The 22,138-nt window shown below is 40.5% G+C and overlaps 1 protein-coding gene across 10 annotated transcripts in view; it reads left to right on the top strand.

The window, feature by feature from the left end:
* The window catches only part of LOC116151278 (tripartite motif-containing protein 5), a 31,884-nt gene extending 13,206 nt beyond the window's left edge, over window positions 1-18,678 (top strand). The window contains exons 2-9 of one of the 10 annotated variants that reach the window (XM_064492631.1): window positions 6,786-10,029; window positions 10,611-10,706; window positions 11,313-11,543; window positions 15,041-15,063; window positions 16,278-16,378; window positions 16,660-16,686; window positions 16,910-17,020; window positions 18,296-18,678. In XM_064492631.1, the coding sequence (XP_064348701.1) occupies window positions 9,607-10,029; window positions 10,611-10,706; window positions 11,313-11,543; window positions 15,041-15,063; window positions 16,278-16,378; window positions 16,660-16,686; window positions 16,910-17,020; window positions 18,296-18,390 (1,107 nt within the window). In that variant the 5' untranslated portion in view covers window positions 6,786-9,606 and the 3' untranslated portion in view covers window positions 18,391-18,678. Of the gene's footprint in view, window positions 1-5,333; window positions 5,551-6,785; window positions 10,030-10,610; window positions 10,707-11,312; window positions 11,544-15,040; window positions 15,064-16,277; window positions 16,396-16,659; window positions 16,702-16,909 lie in introns of those variants that run through there. The other 9 variants (XM_064492633.1, XM_064492627.1, XM_064492630.1 and 6 more) reach the window with 9 other exon arrangements.
* Window positions 18,679-22,138: the final 3,460 nt, after the last annotated feature.

Raw genomic sequence — 22,138 nt, 5'->3', positions numbered from 1 at the left:
GAGAAAACTCTATACCCTTGAATTATTGACAAATGACTTTCTAGGGACAATGATGGCTTTTCATTTGCTTGCATGCCCAGTTCTCTAGTTGAGGATGAAACACCCACATATAAGAATTGGAAGCCCTGAGTTTTCGTATACAACAGAGAAACATCTGCACATCGAGGGGCATTCACTTTATAACAGAGAATCTTGGCCCCAGAAATGAAGCCCTCCACTGAAAAGAATAAGGTATCTCAAGTTGCTCCCAGTTCCAGATCCTCTCCTCAGTAAAATGCCAAAGGTGTCCTGGAATCTCTTCAATACTTGGCGCTGGGATAACTGGACAGCTACATGCAAGAGAATGACAATTGAACATTTCTTCACACTATGTAGAAAAGTAAACCCAAAAGGGATTAAAGACCTAAATGTAAGCCCTGAAACCATGAAATTCCAAGAAGTGACCATAAGTAGGACACTCCTCGGTATAGACCTTGGCAATATATTTTTTGATCTGTCTCCTAAAACAAAAGAAAGAAAAGCAAAAAGAAGCAGAACCCAAAACAAATGGTCCCTAATTAAACGTAAAAGATTTTGAGAAGCACAAATCATCGACACGATTAAAAGATACTCTACTGAATGGGAGAAAATATTTCCAAGTGCTATGATCATTAAGGGGTTAATATCTAAAGCTTATGAACAGCTCAAACAACTCAATATTTTAAAAAACCAAAGAATTCAATAAAAAATGGGCAAGAGACCTGAATACACTTTTTTCCAAAGAAGGTACACAGATGTTCAACAGGCACAGGAAAAAATGGTCAACATTACTAATCATGGAAAACTGCAAATCAAAGCCACAACGAGCTATTAACTCATGCCTGTCTAAATGGTTATCATCAAAAACAAAATGGTTATCAACAAATAACAAACATTGGTGAGGATGCTGGCAAAAGGGAACCTGAGAGCAATGTTGATAGGACTTTAAATTGGTGCAGCCACAATACAAACAGTACAGAGGATCTTCAAAAAATTAAAAGTGAAATACTGTATGATCCAGCAATCCCACTCCTGAGCTTATATAGCTAAGAAAAGCATAACACTAACTTGAAAAGACACATATACCCCAATGTTCACAGCAGTATTATTTACAACTGCCAAGAGATGGAAGCAACCTAAGTTTCCGACCAGATGAATGGGTGTAGAAGTTGTGGAATATACACAATGGAATATTACTTACCTTCAAAAGGAATGAAGTTTTGCCATTTGCAACAACGTCAGTTATCTGAAGTACATTATGCTTAGTGAAATAAGTCAGACAGTAAACAACAAATATTCTTTGTTACCACTTACAAGTGGAGTCTAAAAATGAAATCAAAGTTACAGGACGAAACAGAAGCAGACTGACACATACAGGGAACAACTGGTGGCAAAACTGAGGAGCAGGAAGGAGGGAGGGAGAAGATGTGTGTATGGGACCAAGAGACACCAACTGCTATGTGTAAAGTGAATAGGGTACAAGGATATACTGTACAGCACAGGCAAGTATGGCTGTTGTTCTGCAGTAACTCTAAATGGAGTATCATCTCTTAAAATCTTGAATATGTGAAACTTGAATACTGAGACAGCCTTCTTGACCTAGCTCCTCCCAGCTGTGCCCCTGTCCCATGTGGAACCTGTGTCTCTAAGGGATCTCAGATGGATGCCAGGAAAGAGCCCACCATCCCGGTGATGACAGTGGCTCTGGCAGAAACAAGGCAGCAACCACCGTGGTGGCACATGAAGCTGCAGTGAAAGCATGGAGGCACCTCTTACAGAACCGGTGCAGGCTGGAAAGTGCGAACTCAACCACAGCCAGAGGAAGCGCAGGCAAGAGACATCCAAACTTCTGTGATATCTCCACCTACTGGAACACCAACCAAAGGAGCCTCACTCCTAACCTGTCATTTTATTTCACATGCACAGACAGAGAAAAATTCATTCACTGAATCACCATGCTGTTCACCAGAAACCAGCACAACATTGGAAATCAACTATACTTCAATCAGAAAGCAACATGAAGAACCAGAATTACACTACTTGACAAAAGGAAAATGCCAATTTTCCAGAAATCAAACTGAAAGTCATGGAATATTGTGATCTAACCGATAGAGGACTCAAAGAGATACAGCAAAACTCACTCAGGCAGTCTACAGAGCTCAGGAATAAAATTCAAGTTCTGAAGGAAAACCTTCCCAACAAGGATGAAACTCTAAAACAGAATCGAACAAATTCTGGAGCTGAAGAACACCGAAAGTGGGAAGAAGAACACGTTAGAAAGCATTGAAAGTAGAGCAGACCAGATGGAGAGGGAATTCATGAGCTCGCACGTTGAAATCTAGAAATGATATGAGTAGAAGAGGAGAGAGAAATAAGACATAAAAATGAGTTAATTTCCCAGGACTATCGGACTCTTTTAGGAAGGGCACCATTAGGGTAACGGGTATCCCAGAAGGAGCAAAGGGACAAAAGGGAGCAGAGAGATTTTAAAGAAATAATAGCTGTGAACTCCCCAAACCTGGGGAAGGAACTGGATATACACGCCCATGCACCTGAGAGAACACTTAATGACCGCATTGCAAAAAGGCCTTTTCCAGGACACAAGATACTAAACTTGTCAAAACTCGATGTCAAAAAGTGAATTTTAACTGCAGCGAGTGTAAACAGGATGATCATGTACAAAGGAACCTCGGTAAGACCATCAGCAGATTTTTCAGCAGAAGCCCAACAGGCCAGGAAGGAGTGGAATGACATTCTCAAAATAGTGAAAGGCAAAACTGTCACCCAAGAATACGCTATCCAGCAAAGTATCATTCAGATAGGAAGGAAAAATAAAGACTTTCCCAATCAAAAGCCGAGGGAGTGGATGAACCCTAGACCCCCTCTTACAAGAAATTTGAGAGAATATTCCTACCAGAAACAAAATGGCAAAAATACACAAAACTTAGAGAAAAGTGATAAGTAGACAGAACCAGAATATCACAATATCCATTATCATTCTGTCATTGACTTACTCCTCTTGTCTCTCCCATTTCTTCTTTTTAACTATGATGTTAATGTTTTGTTTGTTCTAAATCTCTGCACCATCACTATCCTTTCTCTGCCTGCCTTTCTTTTCCTCTGCTCTGTGCAAATGGAATGTTTCACTACCCACCATCACCTCAGGCATTCCTCCACAAACTTAAGAAAAAAATATGTCTAGCGAAAGAGTTACTTGAATAAATAATGTAGGTTAAAACCCTTTTATTTTTAGAACTGTAGAAATCGAACCTATCCATACAAAGTCAACTTTCTCAGTGTACCATATTATATCATATTCTAGAGTAAGGTCAACCAAGTAGGCTACTAAACCCATATCCAGAAAATGTTGGTTTATAGCATTCCCATGCTAAAAATCACATAGTTTTAGTATCATTCTACTAACCATCATCTCAGGAACCATAATTGTAATGATACGCTCACACTGATTAAGATTTTGAATTGGCTTCAGAATAAAAATAGTATCTATTATCTCTTTCCTAATAAAAATACTTACTCCATGAGCCATAGAAACATCCAGCAAATTATTTTAACACAAGCTACCATGTCAACATTCCTATAATTGCTATCAGTATTCATTTAGTATATTCAAATCAATGAACAATTTCCCAAAACATTTAATACAACAGTAACCACCATCAAAATGGTAGCCGTTATCATAAAGTTAGCACTTTCCTCATTCCACTTGCGAGTGACCAAAGTTAAACATAATCCACCAAGAGCAGGCCTAATCCTATGAACAGGACAAACACTTTCAGCAATATCAGTTTATTTCAAATCTCACGATTCGTCAACATAAGCGTGATACTAACCATAGTCATATTATCCATCCTAATCAGAGCTTGAGATGGACTTAACCAAGCCCAGCTAGGAAAAATCATAACCTATTCATCAGTTGACAATATAGGATAAATGGCAGCTGTTATAATACGGCATTTAACCACAATAATTCTAAACATTGATTTCCAGTATAATAACACTCGCTCTCTTTATGTTATTCATGTGCAATTCCTCTACCATAATAATATCACTAGTGCGGAAGAAAATACACTGTTTGGCACAGAGCTTTTGAAATTACATGGTTCAGCTGAGTCATTGGATTACTCTCATAGTTCAGCTATGTCACTTAACAGAATTTTAGAAATTTTTCATTACTGTATTACTCAGGGTTCTTCAGAGAAATAGAATCTCTTTCTATTAGCTAGCTAGCTAGCTATCCACCCTCATCATATACATTGGAAGGTGCCCTATTATAAGGAGGAGGCTCATATAATCATAGAGGCTGAGAAGTTCCAGACCTGCCAACAGCAAGGTGCAGACCCAGTAACTCAGTCCAAGTCGGGAAGCTTCAGACCGGGAATATCTATGACATAAGTTTCCGTCTCAGGACGGGAGAAGACCCGCGGAAGCAGAAGCAGGCAGGCAGGAACAAAAAGAACAAATTCTTCCTTCTTGCACATTTGTGTTCTTTTCAGGCCTCAACAAATTGGATGATACCCATCCACGCCACGGAAAGCCAGCTGCGATACTGAGTCCACAGATCCCATTCTAATCTTGGCTGGAAAGAACACTTTCACAGACACACGCAGAAAGAATGTCTAAACTGGGCACCCAGTGACCAGTCTAGTTGACATATAGTAATAACCGTCACACGAATTCCCTGGATTCATTTTTCTCATGTTGATCATAGGCGTTACGTGTAAAATAGTGTCAGATGACATTGCCCAACAAATGATGTTTCCGAGGGTTTCATCTCCGGCTGCTTATTTAGGAATCTTGCCATTTTGGGCATAGTGAATCCACGTTCTGAAACAGCATCAGTGTTCTAGCGCTCTGTGATAGCCCCTGTGACTGGCTGCCGGAGAAATGTCAGATGTGGAGAAACTTTTTTCTCTAACGTGTCTTAACAGTGCACACTGGACGGATTCATTTAGTTTAGCTGGAGGACACTGGACAGGAGAGTGCTTCCAGTAGGTGAGCCCTCAGCGGGGCGTCTTCACTGTGATAAAGGAGAACTTCCTCTCTCCTCCTGACGGGTCATTTGTAAGCAAACTAGACAAGGAGGATGCCTGTGATATGACATGGCTTAGGCTAGCCGAGTTCTTCAAAGGATGGATTAGTGTGAAGAGCCATGAGAACACAGGAGACAGGAATAAAAATACATTCCCTGGCCCAGCAGGCTGAGGCACAAAAGCCTTGTCATTTCCTGGGGGCCCTGTGGGGAGGCCTCCCACTGGTCTAGCTTCACTTCTCATTTCCTGCTTGTACTCCACCCACAAGACTGAAATTTCATCTTCCTGCTTCTTCTAAGGGGAATCTTCTTGGTGAATATCAGGCCCCTGGTTTGGTGAGTGAATGCAGGACACAGGTGCCCAGGCCCTGTCTTCACCCTTCCCTAAGGAATCACAACTTCTCCACTGCAGAGTGAAGATACTCAGGTTTTGTGAAGGGCTGGTTTCGAAAGACATAGAAGGAGAAACTGAAAGTGTTTGGGTGAGTTTTACTTGATTTCTGGAAGCTGTTCTAAAGAGGGAAAAGGCTGTGCCTGCAGGCTTCCTGCTGAGAGTGAAGACGAGACTGGGGCAGGGGGAGTCTTAGAAGAAGCAGGGTTGGAAGAAGTAAAAGGCTTTGCTTGTTCCTTAGAGGGACTGTTTGTTCCTCCACGGTGAATCTACACACGCCTCCACCCCATTTTATAATTTTGAAAGCATCTTGCTGAGGACACAAGATTACTTGATTTTTCAGAGCTAGAATGTCCTTTCCCTCAACAAGGACAATTGCAGAGGGGTCTTTGAGTCCTAATAGTTTAGCGCTTATCAGAGCAGCAGTGTAGTGTTTCTGCCTGACTCCGGAGAAATTCTCACGACCTCGGCCTGTCTGTGCTCAGGAGCCTGGTGCTGTCACAGCTGGCAGGCTCTGAGCCTCTCTGTGTCCTCTCCTCCAGACCCAGGGAACCACTGCACTTCCTTAAGTCGCTAACCTGCTCACCCCTCTGCCTGAGCCATGTCTATCATCGGGAAACAGAGCTCAGCTGAGAGGTCTGGAGCAAGAGAGGCATGTAGGAGGAACGTCCAGAAGGGACGTCTGTTCTAACTTTTAATAAACCAAAGGAGTTACTTGACTGGGGTTGACGATATAAAAAGATGTCAGAAGAAACAGAATTATAACATCATGAGACTGAAAAGGGAAGGATGTGAGAGGAGCCTCTGTGTTTCCTCCCCCTCCTCCGTCCTATGGGCAGTACAGCTGCGCCCACCTAACTCGGCCAAATCTCTCTTCTCACCACGCCTTCCCCTGATCTGACCAAATCTTCCTCCATCAAGGTTCACTCTGGACATGATCCCTCGGCTGTGAATTCCTAGACCCTTTCTCAGCATAAGTCAGTGTTAGACACTTGTCTGCTGAACTCGCACATGCACTTTCGTCAGGCCAATCACTGCAGGTCTTAGAGCTGCTTTGTTACTTCACTGCTTCACGTTCATCTCACTAGTGTTGTCAGGAGTTTATATGCAACACCGTTACATGACTGCCTAGGAGGTAAAACGTTGCACGACTTCCCTTTCTGATTCTATCTGGGAACAGTGACGCTTTCCCTTATACCATCCATGAGTTGTGGCTTTATCATGATTAGACAACCTGTTTTACTGCAGTGACCAGAGAAGAAAGTTCTTTCTATGAACTTAACTTCTGGACTTTTACATAACAATTGTCTTTTTATGTCCTTTAAGCTTGTCTTTAGGTGTTGCCGCTGGGATGTATTGAGTTTGCAATCTCATGAGCTCAGATGTCAGAAGACCGACTTGTAAGGTGCAGTCAGCTGACACCATGGCAGCCACATGACCTGATGTTTCATCAGGCAGATGCCACTCTCTTTCCCACGTCCACCTCCCTGACTGCTGGGGAGCCCTTGGGTCACTGCTTAGGTAGTGGGGGGGTCATCCTTCATGTGTGAGGACCTGTTCCTTCTATGTGTGTTGTGCTGCAGCTGCTTTGACAGTAGCTCCTTGGAGCCCTGCAGGGAAAATAAATTCTGCAACCCCATGGCAGACTCCAGACTCTGCTCTCCCTCCTCTGTAGGTTCTTGACTCATCTCAGCATTGGTTGGATCCTGAAAGGTATGAGAAATAGACAGAGGCCCCACCACAATATTTGGACAACAGCCTGAGTCATGAACTGATACAATGTCACCTCTCATCTTGTTACTCATTAGCTAGATCTTTGCCACCTTTGGCAAACTGCAGACGGCCTCTAGGCTATTTTCAGCGTCTGTACCTTCATCTGCATTGCATTTACAGTTCACCTGCAGCCTCCTTCTGTATCAAGTGTTCTTCATGCGTGAGGAACATGGCGTAAGTGTGGAGTTTCAGCAGGTGTACATTTATCTCTGGGCAGCTTTGTAGCTTCTCCCTCCCTTTTGCTGAGTAAAGGGAAACTTATTGTTTGTTTCATACTGGCGGTCTTTCTTTTCCCATCAAACGTTGACAACCATCAGGACATGTTTATTGCGTCACGGCCCCATTTGCCTAGAGTAGCTACAGAACTCCCGAGCCTGGACTACGAGCACCATGCTGAGTCCAGGTTGAAGAAGGAGCATCACTCTGCTACCACTCTGCGATGCTCCCTCTGACTGACCACCAGGAGTGGCTTCCAGACTGGACCACCCATGCCACGCACACAGCCTCATAGGACATAAACTACCAGGTTCACTTAGCTTAGCTGGGAGTTTCAGGACAGGGGACACAGCACTGGATGGCTGGCTCAGGTGCGCTCTTGGAGGTGGCCCTTACAGTGGTCCAGGAGGTACATTATCCCCATTATCTCGGCTGTTTAAGGAACCAGACTAGGTGAATATGTGTGTGAAACTACCCCAGGGGACATAACCCTGTGGCTTATCTGCTTACCTTGTAAAGGTTATGAGCAGCAGCTTCCAAGGAACTAAAAGAGACATATCTGAACATACCAGTCACAGCCCCCTGTGAATACGGTACCTATGCTTACCCTTGGCATTTCAGCTCTGTATAAAGCCTTCCTAACCAAACGCACTTTATATGTCACGATAGTTTTCCTGTCAATAATGTGACCTTGAAAGCCTGCCAACCTCCACTTTGTTGTAACCCAGGACGTTTCCCAGAAAAACCACACGCACACACACACACACACACACACACACACACACACACACACACACACACTAGGAGAAGAGTAAGCCAACATTGTCTGTAAAGCAACAAAGACCCCAGGCCTCATGTTAGTCCTTTGTTCCACGTGTCTAAGCCAGTCCCCAATCCTGCATGTTCCCTCCTCCTGCGCTCACTCCCATCTGCTGCCTCCATTGTCTTCAGCACCCGGCCCCTCATCATCTCTCCCCGGAGCCCCTGTGCAGGCATCCCACCTGAACCTCCCAGGTCCACGCTGGGTCCATGTGACAGCTCACAGCTCCAGGCACCTCTTCTCTGATGGGGAAACATGGGTCATTGTCCTTCCTCTTGGAAATGGGTCCCTAAATGTTATGTAATTTAGGAAGTGTCATATTTATGTCATTGTAGCTCTTGTGAGACCAAAGGCCAGCACTTTTCTGCTCACCAGCCACACGGACATTTGCAACCTTATGATAGATACTCTGTGTTCCAGGAACAGCTCATTTCCTCTCCCTAATGCATTTTTCCTCTCTTTCATGCCACGTTTCCTTCATCTGCTTGAGGTTTCAGTTTAACCCTTGTGTTTACAACTTCGAATTCTTGGACAATCCCTTATTGTCCCCCATTATTTGATTTCTGAACAACATGCATCTCTAGTAGTTTTCACGTCTGCTTTTTCACATCTACATATATGGATATGTGGCTGAATTTTAATTTGCCATTACCTTCCAAGTGAATTTCCAGTTCATAGTGACTAAAATCCTCTGTTTAGACTCATCTTTCTGATTATGGCTGTTAGGCCAGTTGCTAGCGTGTAAGTCACCATCAAGGAAAATTAGCTGAAGGATTTTGCCTAGTACTTTGTGGATTTTTCTCAGGGCTGACATTCATTTCATGTGTGTTTCTATGTTTTTAGGTATCTGACTTCTGTGATCCTATGAGTATACCTGTACCATCTCCATCCCATCCATCCTTATATACACACACGAACACACACACACACACACACACACACACACACACATACACACAGGCTTAGTCTCCTATCAATCTCCTTGACAGAATTCCAGGCTTATACACGGATCTTGGTAGAAAAATATCAGATCATACTTTTGTTTGGTAAAATTAAATAATAAGAATCATGAACTGAGAGCAAAGTGTTTAAAATTATTATGAAATGTCCTTTATAACAGGTCAGCCAGCTCCTTCCTTTTTTCTCTCTGTTTCTTTGTTTGTTTGTTTGTTTTGGCCTTCAATAATTTGGTCTTCAAGCATCTTTGATTTCTACACAATTAGTATCACTTTCTTTGTACCTTTCTCTGTTGCCTTTCAATATTGCCAATCACGCAGGGATCTGTGAGTACGAGAAGCCTTAGAAATCAGGACGGGTGGAAACAGGGGAGTGGCTGGCATGGCGTCAGGAATCCTGGTGAACATACAGGAGGAGGTGACCTGCCCCATTTGCCTGGAGCTTCTGACAGAACCCTGCAGCCTTGACTGTGGCCACACGTTCTGCCAAGCCTGCATCACTGCGAACAACAAGGAGTCCAGGACTGGCCAAGAAGGGGAGAGCAGCTGCCCTGTGTGCCGAGTCAGTTACCAGCCTGAGAACCTGCGGCGTAACCAGCTTGTGTCCAACATAGTGGAGAGGCTCAGGGAGGTCAGGCTGAGTTCAGAGGTGGAGCAGATGGAAAATCTCTGTGCGCGCCACAGAGAGAAACTCCTGCTCTTCTGTAAGGAGGATGGGAAGGTCATTTGCTGGCTTTGCGAGCGGTCCCAGGAGCACCGTGGTCACCGCACGTGCCTCTTGGAGGAGGTTGCCCAGGAGTACCAGGTAACAGACCAGAATGGAGGGAAGACAGGGCAGAAAACGGTACTTGAGGGGAAACCTCCACTTGGCAATGGGCTTTATTTACCTGGTCACCACAGACCCAAAGCCTGTGGCCTCTTCTCTTCCAGTGTGTACCTTCTGATGTCAATGGACATGTCTGTGTATTCCACCCAATTACAAAATAATAACCCTGCACACAGCCTTCCAGGTAGAAGTAGATACTTATGCACTTTGTGCTGGATGGTGGGGACCTGGTGCGAGAGAGAAGCTCTCATTATCACTCCGAATAAGAGGCTAACTAGGACACTGGGTGAGCTAAGGTGAAAGTCGTTCCCTTGCTATAGGATCCGGGTTCTTCTAGGACAAAGAGAATCAGTCCTCTGTCGGTGAGATGTTGGGTCTTCTATCTCTTGAGTCTTAAGAACACATTCACTACTTCATGGTTTTTCCCAAGTCATAGATTCTAATTGCTCATTTCTATGGATTCCATTGTCTGGAAACCCAACCATTTCTCCCCCGTTTATCCTCTGCAGTGATGCTGAGCAAGCCCAGAGCTTGACTCTGGTGTGCTTCTTTTCTCACAGGGGAAACTCCAGGCAATTCTGAAGAGGCTGAGGGAGGAGCAGCGGGAAGCTGAGAACTTTGAGATGGAAGTTAGAGAAGAGATCACTGCCTGGAAGGTAGGTGGAGACACTTCCTGAGGGAGTTAGACAGGTATCTGGGCAGGACCTTGATGTTAGTCTCAAGGAGATAGCTTCCTCTTTGTTCCCTGACAGTCAAGTCCTTTCATTGGTCCGTTTGTTCATCCTTCCCCTGATAGGGCTGAGGGCTGAGAAGCGCACGTACCCCCAGTGAACACCGCCACCCCAAGGGAGGTATTCGTGTGCAGGGGCTCTCTGCTGAGGATGACGCGTGAATTTCATGTTCCGTTCATGTCAAATGGCAATGGCGGATGGTTCTGTCCTCAGTATTCCACTTTTGGCAGTGGATTGTGGGAGGGATCGGGAGTAATTCAGGGAGGCACGAGCATCCTGGACACATGTGAAGCCTAGCACCCACAGGGATCCTATTTTGGCTCAGCGGGGCCTAAGGTAATGCAGACTTGGGGCCATTAATTTGGAATGTGATGGTGAAAAAGTGATGGACAATAACCAGCTTCCCCAGGAACTCTTTTCCTCCTTCTATCTCACCTCCCTGTGGGAACTTCCTGAGTATGTAGGTCTTTTTCTGGTTCCCAGTGTCAGCCTGAGAGTTCTAATTCCTCTCTCTCTCTTTCATTCCTGAAGCATCAAATGGAAAATGAGAGACAAAATGTCCAGGCAGAGTTTAAAGAACTGAGAGCTATCCTGAACGATGAGGAGCAGAAGGAACTTCAAAAGCTGAAGGATGATGTAGGAGGTATTCTGCGTAACCTGGCAGACTCTGAGAATGAGGTGGTCCAGCAGAGCCAGTTGGTGAGAGACCTCATCTCAGATCTGGAACAATGTTTGCAACGGTCAATGGTGGAGATGCTGCAGGTAAGCCTGGGGAAGTAGCCTCAGCATCTGAGAGCTGAGACAAATGAAGCCTAGGTTTCCATCTCTTCTGTATTGTTGTGTTCTTTCTGGTGTTGTCACCAAGGTTACTTTGGCCCTGCTGTGCCCCTTCCCTGCATCTCATCTGGAGGATATAAGAATATCTGAATGAATGAATTGAATTCAGGAATAACAAGAGGAATTTTTATTTTTTAATGTACCATGTTCAGTGCAAAAATGTGACTGTGGAGAGAAGATTCACTGTCTTCAGTGATTTGCTGGAGGCCCCTGTTATCTGTGATCCAGTGTTAAGCATTTGTCAGACAGCTCTTCATGACGCAGCTTAGTCACGAACAAATGCACTTCTGATTGCAAGATGTTTTTTCTTTCCCTTAGTGTGTTGATATTTTCTTTCTCTTTCTCTATTTCTGGAGATAATTTTTGAAGGACTGTTATTTATTCTTTAAATATTAATGGAATTCATTAGTGAAGCCATCTCACTCTGGCTTTTTCTTATAGGAAAGCTTTAAACTATTTTACCTGTATTAGGATTATTTCTATTTTTCACAGTCATTGAGTCAGTTTTTGTACGTCTTTGTAAGCAATTGTCTATTTTCAGTTTTCTTATTTGTAGGCATAAAGTTCATTATAATAATCCTTTATTATCCCGTTAATTTATATATTATTCACAGTAGTGTCCTCTCTTTTATTCCTGAGTTTGGTGATTTTCTGTTTCACTTCTTTCGTGGTCAGTTTATTTATGTTTTGTCAATTCATTGATTGTTTTCAAAAACAAACTTGTTTTATTTACTTTGTTTTAACGTTTTCTTATTCATTAATATCTGCTGTCAGATTTGTTTTCTTTATGTGTGTATATACTTTGTGTGTGTGTGTGTGTGTGTGTGTGTGTGTGTGTGTGTGTTTGTGTGTGTGTGTGTGTGTTTGTGTGTGTGTGCTGGTTTAATATGCAGTTCCTTAGTTTCCTGAGGTGGGAACTTAGATCGCTGATCTGAGACCATCTCTTGTGATACAGTGTTTAATGATATAAGTGCATGACCTTAGTTGTATTCCTCACATTTTGATTGTTTAGTTTTAATTTTCATTGAATTTCACCTTCTCAGATTTCCTTTGCAGTTTTCTGTTTTGTTTTGTTTTGCTTTCTTAAACCTTGGATATTTTAAAGTGTGTTGTTAATTAGAAAATACTTGGTGACTTATGAGTTTTACTTCTGCTGTGGATTTCAAATTTAATTCTGCTGTAATCAGAGAGCATATATATTTTTGTACTTTAAAACTTTTAGGTTCATTGATACTTGTTTATGGCTTAAGAACTTTATGTTCAGGAAAATTTTCTATATAGATTTGAAAAGATTGTGCATTCACAATTATTGGGTAAAATGGTCTATAGCTGTTAGTTTGGTCAGGATGGTTGATAGTATCGTCCATGTCGTCTATAAATTTGATGGTTTCCGTATAAGCTAGTCTCTCATTGTTAAGAGTGAGATTTTGAAATGTGTAACTATTGTTGAATCGTCTATTTCCCTTTTTAATTTTACTTTGTGTTCTTTGAAGCTCTGCTGTTAGGTGTATATACGCTTATAATCATTATAACTTTTTGATATACTGAACCTTTTGCCATTATAAAATTTCTCTCTCACTCTCACATAATACTTATTGTCTTAAAGTCTATTTTGTCTACTATTTATATAAGCACTTGACCTATCTCCTGATTATTGCTTGCATGATGTATATTTTTCTGTCTTTTTACTTTTGCCCTTTTTGTGTCTTTGAATCTAAAGATTCAAGATAGATAGATAGCAATAGTTGAACTTTGCTTTTTATCCAGCCCTACCATCTCTGCCTTTCACTTGTGGTATTAATGCATGACATTTAATGCAGTTACTGACATGGCTGTGATTAAACTGACCATTTTGCTATTTGCATTCTATACGGCTACTCTAGTTTTCATTCTTCTCCTTCGTCTTAACTAGCTTCTTCTGTGTTAAACGAATTTTTCAAGTATACAATTTTAAGTTGTCCTATTTCCTCACTGTATTTTTTTAAGCTTTTTTCCTAGCGGTTGCTTGAGTGATTACAATATGTCTCCTACCCTATCACGGGCTACTTCTGACCACACTAAGCTATTTCCAGTAAAAATGGAAACTTCCTTCAGCACTACTTCACTTCCTTTCGAAAACAACGCAGGGATGTTTTTCACATGGGCTGCTCACCCTGTGTAGGCTTGTGCCTGCAGGTGTGCAGACTTTTTTGTTGTAACTGGGAGGAGAAGCTCTTTTTTCTTCTAGAGTTTATATGAGGAGATTCATGTATCCTTCACGAGCTGAGAATAAAGCTAATATAAGTGGAATAAACAAAACTGGAGAAAGATAGAGACCTGATTCTGATGACAAAGTTTGAGGTTCATAATTAAAGTTTGATTAAAGTTGTAGCTCTCCCCCAGAATCATTTATCATTTCTCTACTTATTCTATATTTATTTGAGTTTTGTCTTGTACAACAAAGGAGCCCTAATACAGAAAGAATTTTTTTCCTAAACCCAGCTATGGTCCTACTTTTTGGTGACATGAATGAAGTAAGTCTTCAGTAAAAGTGATTAAATATAGTGGTACATATATGTTCAGACAAACAAAACAATATCTGTCATGATTAAGAAGGTTAGATGGCTAAAAACTCTAAAGGATCTGGACTAAACTGACTCAGTAGAGGCCAAAATGCAGATAAATTCTGCAGTTTTTAGGGCAGTGAGTGGATATTGAGAACATGATGAAAATGGGGTACAAGAGAGGAAACAATTTGGTCAGTGAATCATAACTAACATATTAGACATTCTACGTCACTGATTCCTGTGGCTGTTTCACGACTGAATATAATAATATGCATTTAAGAGACAAAATTGAATAAAAATAAAGAGTTGGAAATGAACTGCACATATGTGCATGCTGAATTTAAGAGAGAGGAAGGGGTCATTAACAATGCATAAATTGAGAAGAGAGAGACCTCAAAAATACCTGCATGAATACATTTGTTTACTTGTACCCTCAACAAAAGCCTTATAAATAGTTCAGCAGAGATTAGGATTATGTATTCATCTTTGATACTCCAAAGCTTTGATAAATAACAGTGCATCATTTCACAGTTTTAGTGAATAAATGACAGCATTTAAATCATCTCATGAAGTATTCAAATCAACTCATGGGCCATCAAATTTACAGGCTTCTTGTTTTTCCCATAAACATGTCTCATCTCCTGATATGGAAGTTTCATGCTCTTGTTTCGTTATGGCCAAAGCATTTTTCACCTTTTTGGGAACCTGACAACATCACATGAGTCTCTGGCGTGACTGACCTCACTCTCATCTTTAGTTTCCGGCTCTCACACTGAGACCATCTCTGTTCCCATAGGGAATGGTGGGGACGTGAAGAAGCTTTGTAAGTAGGGGAACTGCTTGGTTCTTGACTCGTGTTTTCTCTTTTCTCACTAGGATGTGCATGGCATCATAAAAAGGTATGTGTGGGAGAGCAGACTTGGTCCTTTTGGTCTGTGAAATAATAGAAAGCCATTGGAGTTATCTGGTGGCCAATTCGAGTAAAATAATGTTCAGGGAAGAAAAAATGGGATGCACATTTATCTTAAATTTCTGTTCACAAATCATAGCTAGATTGTTCTATAAATACTGAGAGTGGACTAGATTCCATAGTAGACAGTTTTGGTCATGGGAATTTGCAGAGTTTGCGTCTGTAGTAGTATTAGGGATAACACTTTCGAATATCAGACACCTGTGGCTTCAAATGTTTAATTCACACTGTGTGTCATTATCTAACTTGGATTCTCATATTTAACAGGTGTTTGACTTGTCATGGGAAGGTCAGATCTTCTTTATCTGTCAAGCATCCAGAACTAGAGAAAACTCCTTTATATTTGAATTTCTGCCCTGGGTGTAGAAGAGACCAGCTTCTTACATATTATTCTGTTTAAATTCCCCAAAATAGACTTAAATCTCCAGGAATATTTTGGCCCTGACACAAACATTTGATCCAATTTGGTCACATACTCTAGAAGCCAGAATGAAAAGGTGGCATCTTTATGTCTGAATTTGCACCCCTACGTGGCAGCATGAAACTCTTTACAAACACATGAAATTCAGACCTCTGTTGGTTTAGTATTCATGATGTCTTATTTCCCTAGGGTTTTTAGTTGTTCCCAGAGAACCTGAAATCTCAAGTTATTCTGAGGGTCTCCTGTTGGGAAGCAGCCTTTGAAATTTTGGGGACACTCTGGACAATATTCTCATACATGATACGTCTCAAACTCCCAGGAGGCAGGTTCACAAGCTCACTTTATGTCTTCCAGGGAACCCATATCCATGCAGTGACTTTTCCACAAAGCAATTTTTTATGGTACCAAAGTTTTGTTTTCTTAATGTAATATTTCCTATGATTTCTAGGAGGTAGTGAGGGAGAGGTTAATGATTTCATTTTGAAAGGAAGAAACAATGCTTATGAGAGGTCAAAACTTTCTCAGGTCACACAGAGAGTAACTGGGAAAGCTGACATGAGCACATTTGTTCTGGCTCCAAGGTCAGGCATCCACTCTTTACTTTCCCAGGGTCTCCAGGGAAAACAGTTCAAGGTGAATCAATGGGTGGAAAATTTTTCAAGTTAGTGTTTTTCGAGGGGTGAAGTGTCCGAGGTGTGGGGGTCAATTTTTGTCTTCCCTAGGAGTGAGACCTTGACTCTGAAGAAGCCAAAAACCTTTTCCAAGGAACAAAGGAGAGTGTTTCGAGCTCCTGATCTGAGACTGATTTTCAGAGTGTTTGATGGTGAGGAGTTTTTCCCCATGTGGGTGTCTGTGGGATTGTTGTGATGGCTGCGGAAAATGAGGAAGCGGCTCCAATTTCTAAGGGTGGATAGAGACATTGGAGGCCAGATGCTATGTGCTGACGATATGGTGGTATTTAATGGGGAGTGACCAGGTGTCTGGATCATTCTCTCTTTTGCCAGTTTTCTACTTCACAACAGTCCTTCCCCTAAACTGGGAGAAAATATATTTCAGTCCTAATTCCTTTGATTACATTTAGTATTATGATTTTTATCATTTCAGAGCTGAGAGACGTGCAACGCTACTGGGGTAAGGAGAAATCACACTGTCATCAAGCCACCCTCTTTTCATCAACTTTTAGAGTCTTTCATTTTCTAGTAGGTCTCCTGTTTTAAGACCCATGTCTCCCCTCCCAGCATACACAAACACAAACATATTTTCTTTCCCTTAAAGTTCTTCTAAAGATCCCTTCCACGACATCACAAATAAAACTACATCGTATCCCTCACTCAATGCTGTTATTTTTCAACAGTTCCCGTGACCCTGATTCCTCCAAAGCGTAAATCAAATGTTGTCATTTCTGCGGATGGAAGACGAATGAGTTATGTGCATACTTTTGGACAATCCAATGCATATCTGAATGGTGATTATCAAGACCCTGGTGTCCTAGGCTCCCCATTTATTACAAGAGGAAAACATTACTGGGAGGTAGATGTGTCACAGAAACGTGCCTGGATCCTTGGGGTATATGATGAAAACCGACACAGAAATTTTATGAGAGTTTTATCCCAAGAACATGAAAATTATCAACCTGTTTGCTTGCAATATCAACCTAAATGTGGCTACTGTGTTATAGGGTTACAGAATTATCAATATTATGCTTTTGCCCAGTCTCCCTCCTCTGATCCCTTAAAGATACCCCTCTCCCTGAGTGTTCCTCCCAGGCGTATTGGGGTTTTCCTAGACTATGATGCTCGCACTGCCTCATTTTTCAATGTCACAAACAATGGGTCTCTCATCTATAAATTCTCTTCGTGTTCCTTTTCGCAGAAAACGCATGCATATTTCAATCCTATGAAATGTGAGGCCCCCATGACTCTGTGCTTGCCAGGCTCCTGAACCTTGTAACACTCACACCTACTTCTTTCTCCTGCCTCTTCTTGTGCGTGCATCTAACCTGCCTGAGCTCATCTGCACCATCCCTCCATTTTCCTTTGTTCTATCTTTTTTTTTCCATTTGAATGTTTTTCATTCATCAGTTAGGCTATTCAACTGGCCCTGTGTTTTATTTTTTTTGTCTAATATCATGTCTAGATTAGGAGAAAATCTTAATTCATCATTTTCTACACCCCAAGAAAAAGTGATTAATGCCGTACAAAGGAGCAGTCCTGATGGAACACCTCTGCAAATTTTTACAGCCTCATTTCCTTTGGCACTGACCAAGAAGAGGAAGGGATGCTTCTTAAAAATTTCATATATTATCAAAGCCTTTGTATTTACTTGTCATTTACTAAAGTGTGATCCTGAGTGGTGTCTCAGTTTACCTATATTGTCCCTTACTCCCCAAGGAATTAAGGAGAAAATATCACAAATAACATGTACTAAGAGTGGGAATTTTGTATCCAGAGTATGTGACTTCAAGCCCTGTCTCTCCACATATGAGCAGTGAAACCTTGAAAAACATACTAGAACACTCTGTTTATTTTCTTAAAATGATCTTGGTATGAAAACTGCACCATATATAAGATCATTGTGAGTAGATAAATGTTATTAAGTATAAAGCATCTATTCTTCTCAACTTAACAATAAATATTAGATTTGTTCATTACTGAGAAATATAACCCGTGTCAGTGTCTCATTAACAGGTTTGTGCCTTCAGGGGCACAAGGGTTGTTTTTACTGTCGTCTCATTTTGCAGATTCTAGATGCCTCTGTGCTGCTGACAAGACTACTCCAGCTCTCCCTGCCATGGAAAACTGTGTGTGTGTGACCACAAGTAGAATTTTATTATAATTCTGGTGTTGCTACACACTGGTTCTTTACAAGTAAACTAAATTCTATGGAATTGTTTCTCATTTGTAAAAAAATTACCTGATCAATATTGTGAATATTAAACAATACACTGTTTGCAATAGCGTCTGTAATTTCTAGGATATAAGTGGTGGTCCAATATGATATGTATTTATTTTTTGTCTCCTTCTTCCTATGACCAAGATAAATCATTTTTAGAATATATGCTAGTTTGTATTCAACATTATTACCGTTGCTATGTTTTAAGAACTGAATAAATTGATCAATGAATTACTATTTTTTTTATTTCAAACTTTTCTGCAATTTGCCTTATCTTACATTTTAAAAAATGGTCTGCTTATAATCAATTTTATTGAAATTGAATTTTAGTCTGGGCTCTATTTGCCCAGCTAATAAGCTATTATTCACAGTGATACATTAATAGTCAGAAGTGTAATTGTGGGATATGTTAACTGATGTAGGTAACTGTTTTGTGTGCCCTAGTCACACTAACTTTTGCAATGACATAAAAGTTCTTAGGAAGGAAGAGAAGAGGAAAAACCTGTTATCTTCCCTCAGTGAGTTAAGAGAGGAATTATTTCTGCAATATATGTTCATCTAGAGCTTTGTGGGATCCCTCTGTCTTTTGGAATTTTTTCTCCAACATTTTCTCCAACCAAATTAGAATTCAAAAAAAAGAAAAAGAAAAAAGTGAATTGTTTGTTCAAGTAGAATCTACTCTCATTCCTGCTTTTTCCCAAGAATTCTCAGCTTCCTCATCTTTGGATGACCTTTGAGTTTATGAGGGTTTGCGAGGACAATTTTTCCAGTTTCTGTGTCTGTGTGTGTATGTACACATCCATATCTGACCATTCATCCATAGGAACTGAAGGGAGTTGATCGTCTAAATTTTCCCTTTGACCTCTGCCTTCCTGTCACCCCATTGCTACGATGACTGACGTTCTGACTCATTAGCAAAATCTGTACCCTTGATTATTGACAAATGACTCTCCAGGGACAATGATGGCTTTTCATTTACTAGAATGCCCAATCCTCCAGTTAAGAATGAAACAACCAGATATAAGAATTGAAAGCCCTGAGTTTCCGTATACAACAGAGAAACATCTGCACATCCAGGGGCATTCACTTTATAACAGAGACTCCCGGCCCCAGAAATGAAGCCCTCTGCTGAAAACAGTAAGATATCCCTAAGTTGCTCCCAGTTCCAGATCCTCTCCTCAGTAAAATGCCAAAGGTGTCCTGGAATCTCTTCAATACTTGGTGCTGGGATAACTGGACAGCTACATGCAAGAGAATGACAACTGAACATTTCCTCACACCATGTAGAAAAGTAAACTCAAAAGAAATTCAAGACCTAAATGTAAGTCCTGAAACAGTAAAATTCCTAAAAGAGAGCATAGTTAGGACACTTCTTGATATAACTCATGGCAATAGATTTTTGGATCTGTCTCCTAAGGCAAAAGAAAGAAAAACAAAACTAAACAAATGGGACCTAATTAAACTTAAAAGCACTTGCCCTACAAAGAAAACTATCAACAAACTGAGAAACCAAACTACTGAATGGGAGAAAACATTTGCTAATGATATGACCAATAGTGTTTATATCAAAATTTAAAAACAGCTCATACATCTCATTATCAATAAAACAAAGAATCCAAATAAAAAAAGGACAGAAGATTCAATAGACATTTTTCCAAAGAAGGTACACAGATGTCCAAAGGGCTCATGAAAAAGTGCTCGACATTGCTAATCGTCAGAGACATGCAAGTCAAAGCCACAATGAGCTATCACCTCACACCGATTACAATGGTTATCAAAAGGACAGCAAATAACAACTATTTGTGAGTATGTGGAGAAATGAGAATGCAAGTACAGTGTTGGTGGGCTATTAAATTGGTGCAGCCACAATGGAAACTGTATGGAGTTTCCTTTAAAAAACTAAAAGTAGAAATACCATATGATCCAGCAATTCCATTCCTGGGTACATAACTGAAAAAAAAAAAAAAAAAAGAAAACACTAAAAAAGATACATGCACCACAACGTTCACAGAAGCATTATTTAAAATAGCCAAGGTATGGATGCAAACTAGGTATCTATACAGGTGAGTGAATATATAAATTGTGATAATTATACACAATGTAATATTACTCAGTTATTTAAAAATAATGAAATTCTGCCATTTGCAACAACACATATGGATTTAAAGTGCATTATGTTTAGTGAAATAAGTCAAACTGAGAAATACAACTATAGTATGACTTATCCATTCATCTGTCAGTGACTTAGGTTCCTTCCATACCTTGGCTATTGTAAATAATGATGCTATGAATATTGGGTTGATAGTCAGTTACAATGCATCAGTTTCTGGTGTACAGCATAATGTCCCAGTCAAGTATATATATATATATATATACACACACACACACACACACACACACACACACATATATTTGTTTCCATATTCTTTCTCATTAAAGGTTATTGAATGTAATAAAAGTTAAAGATATTGAATGTAATTCTCTGTGCTATACAGAAGAAATTTGTATTTTTATCTATTTTTATATATAGTGATTAACATTTGCAAATCTCAAACTCCAAAATTTATCCCTTCCCACCCCCTTTCCCCTGGTAACCATAATTCTTTACTATGTCTGCAAGTCTGTTTCTGTTTTGCAGATGAGTTCATTAGTGACCTCTTTTTTTTTCTTTCTTTCTTTCTTTTTTTTTTAAATTCCACATGAGTAATATCATATGATATTTTTCTTTCTCTTTCTGGCTTACTTCACTTAAAATAACGATATCCATGTCCATCCATGTTGCTGCAAATGGCATTATTTTATTATTTTTTATCACTGAGTAGTATTCCATTATATAACTGTATCACAACTTCTTTATCCAATCATCTGTCAATGGACATTTAGGTTGCTCCCATGTCTTGGCTATTGTATACAGTGCTGTTATGAACATTGGGGTGCATGTTCCCTCTAGATATATGCCCAGGAGTGGGAATGTTGGATCATATGGTAAGTCTATTCTTATTTTTTTAAGGAATCTCCATACTATTTTCCATAATGGCTGCACCAAACTACATTCCCACCAACAGTGTAGGAGTGTTCCCTTTTCACCACACCCTCTCCAGCATTTATCATTTGAAGATATTTTATTGATGGCCATTCTGACTGGTGTGAGGTGATACTTTGTTGTAGTTTTGATTTGCATTTCTCTGATAATTAGTGATGCATGGAGAACTCCAAAACATTGATTAAGGAAATTAATGATGACTTTTAAAAAATGGAAGGATACCCCATGATCTTGGATTAGAAGAATCAATATTGTTAAAATGGCCATACTGCCCAAGGCAGTCTACAGATTTAATGTGATCCCTATCAAATTATCCAGGACATTTTTCACAGAACTAGAACAAATAATCCTAAAATTTATATAGAATCACAAAAGACTCAGAATTGTCAAAGCAATACTGAAGAAAAAGAATGAAGCTGTAGAAACAATCCTCCGAGAGTTCAGACAACACTACAGAGGTACAGTAATCAAAACAGCATGTTATTGGCATAAAAACAGACATACGGATCCATGGAACAGAACAGAGAACCCAGAAATTAACCCACAGACTATGGTGAATTAATCTTCAACAAAGGAGGCAAGAATATACAATGGAGAAAAAAGTCTCTTCAGCAAGTGGTGTTGGGAAAACTGGACACCTGCATGTAA

Source organism: Camelus dromedarius, chromosome 12 (genome assembly GCF_036321535.1).
Source record: "Camelus dromedarius isolate mCamDro1 chromosome 12, mCamDro1.pat, whole genome shotgun sequence".
In the NCBI taxonomy this organism is placed as follows: domain Eukaryota; kingdom Metazoa; phylum Chordata; class Mammalia; order Artiodactyla; family Camelidae; genus Camelus; species Camelus dromedarius.
Note: the sequence above shows the minus strand (reverse complement) of the source record. Positions and strands in the feature narration are given on the sequence as shown.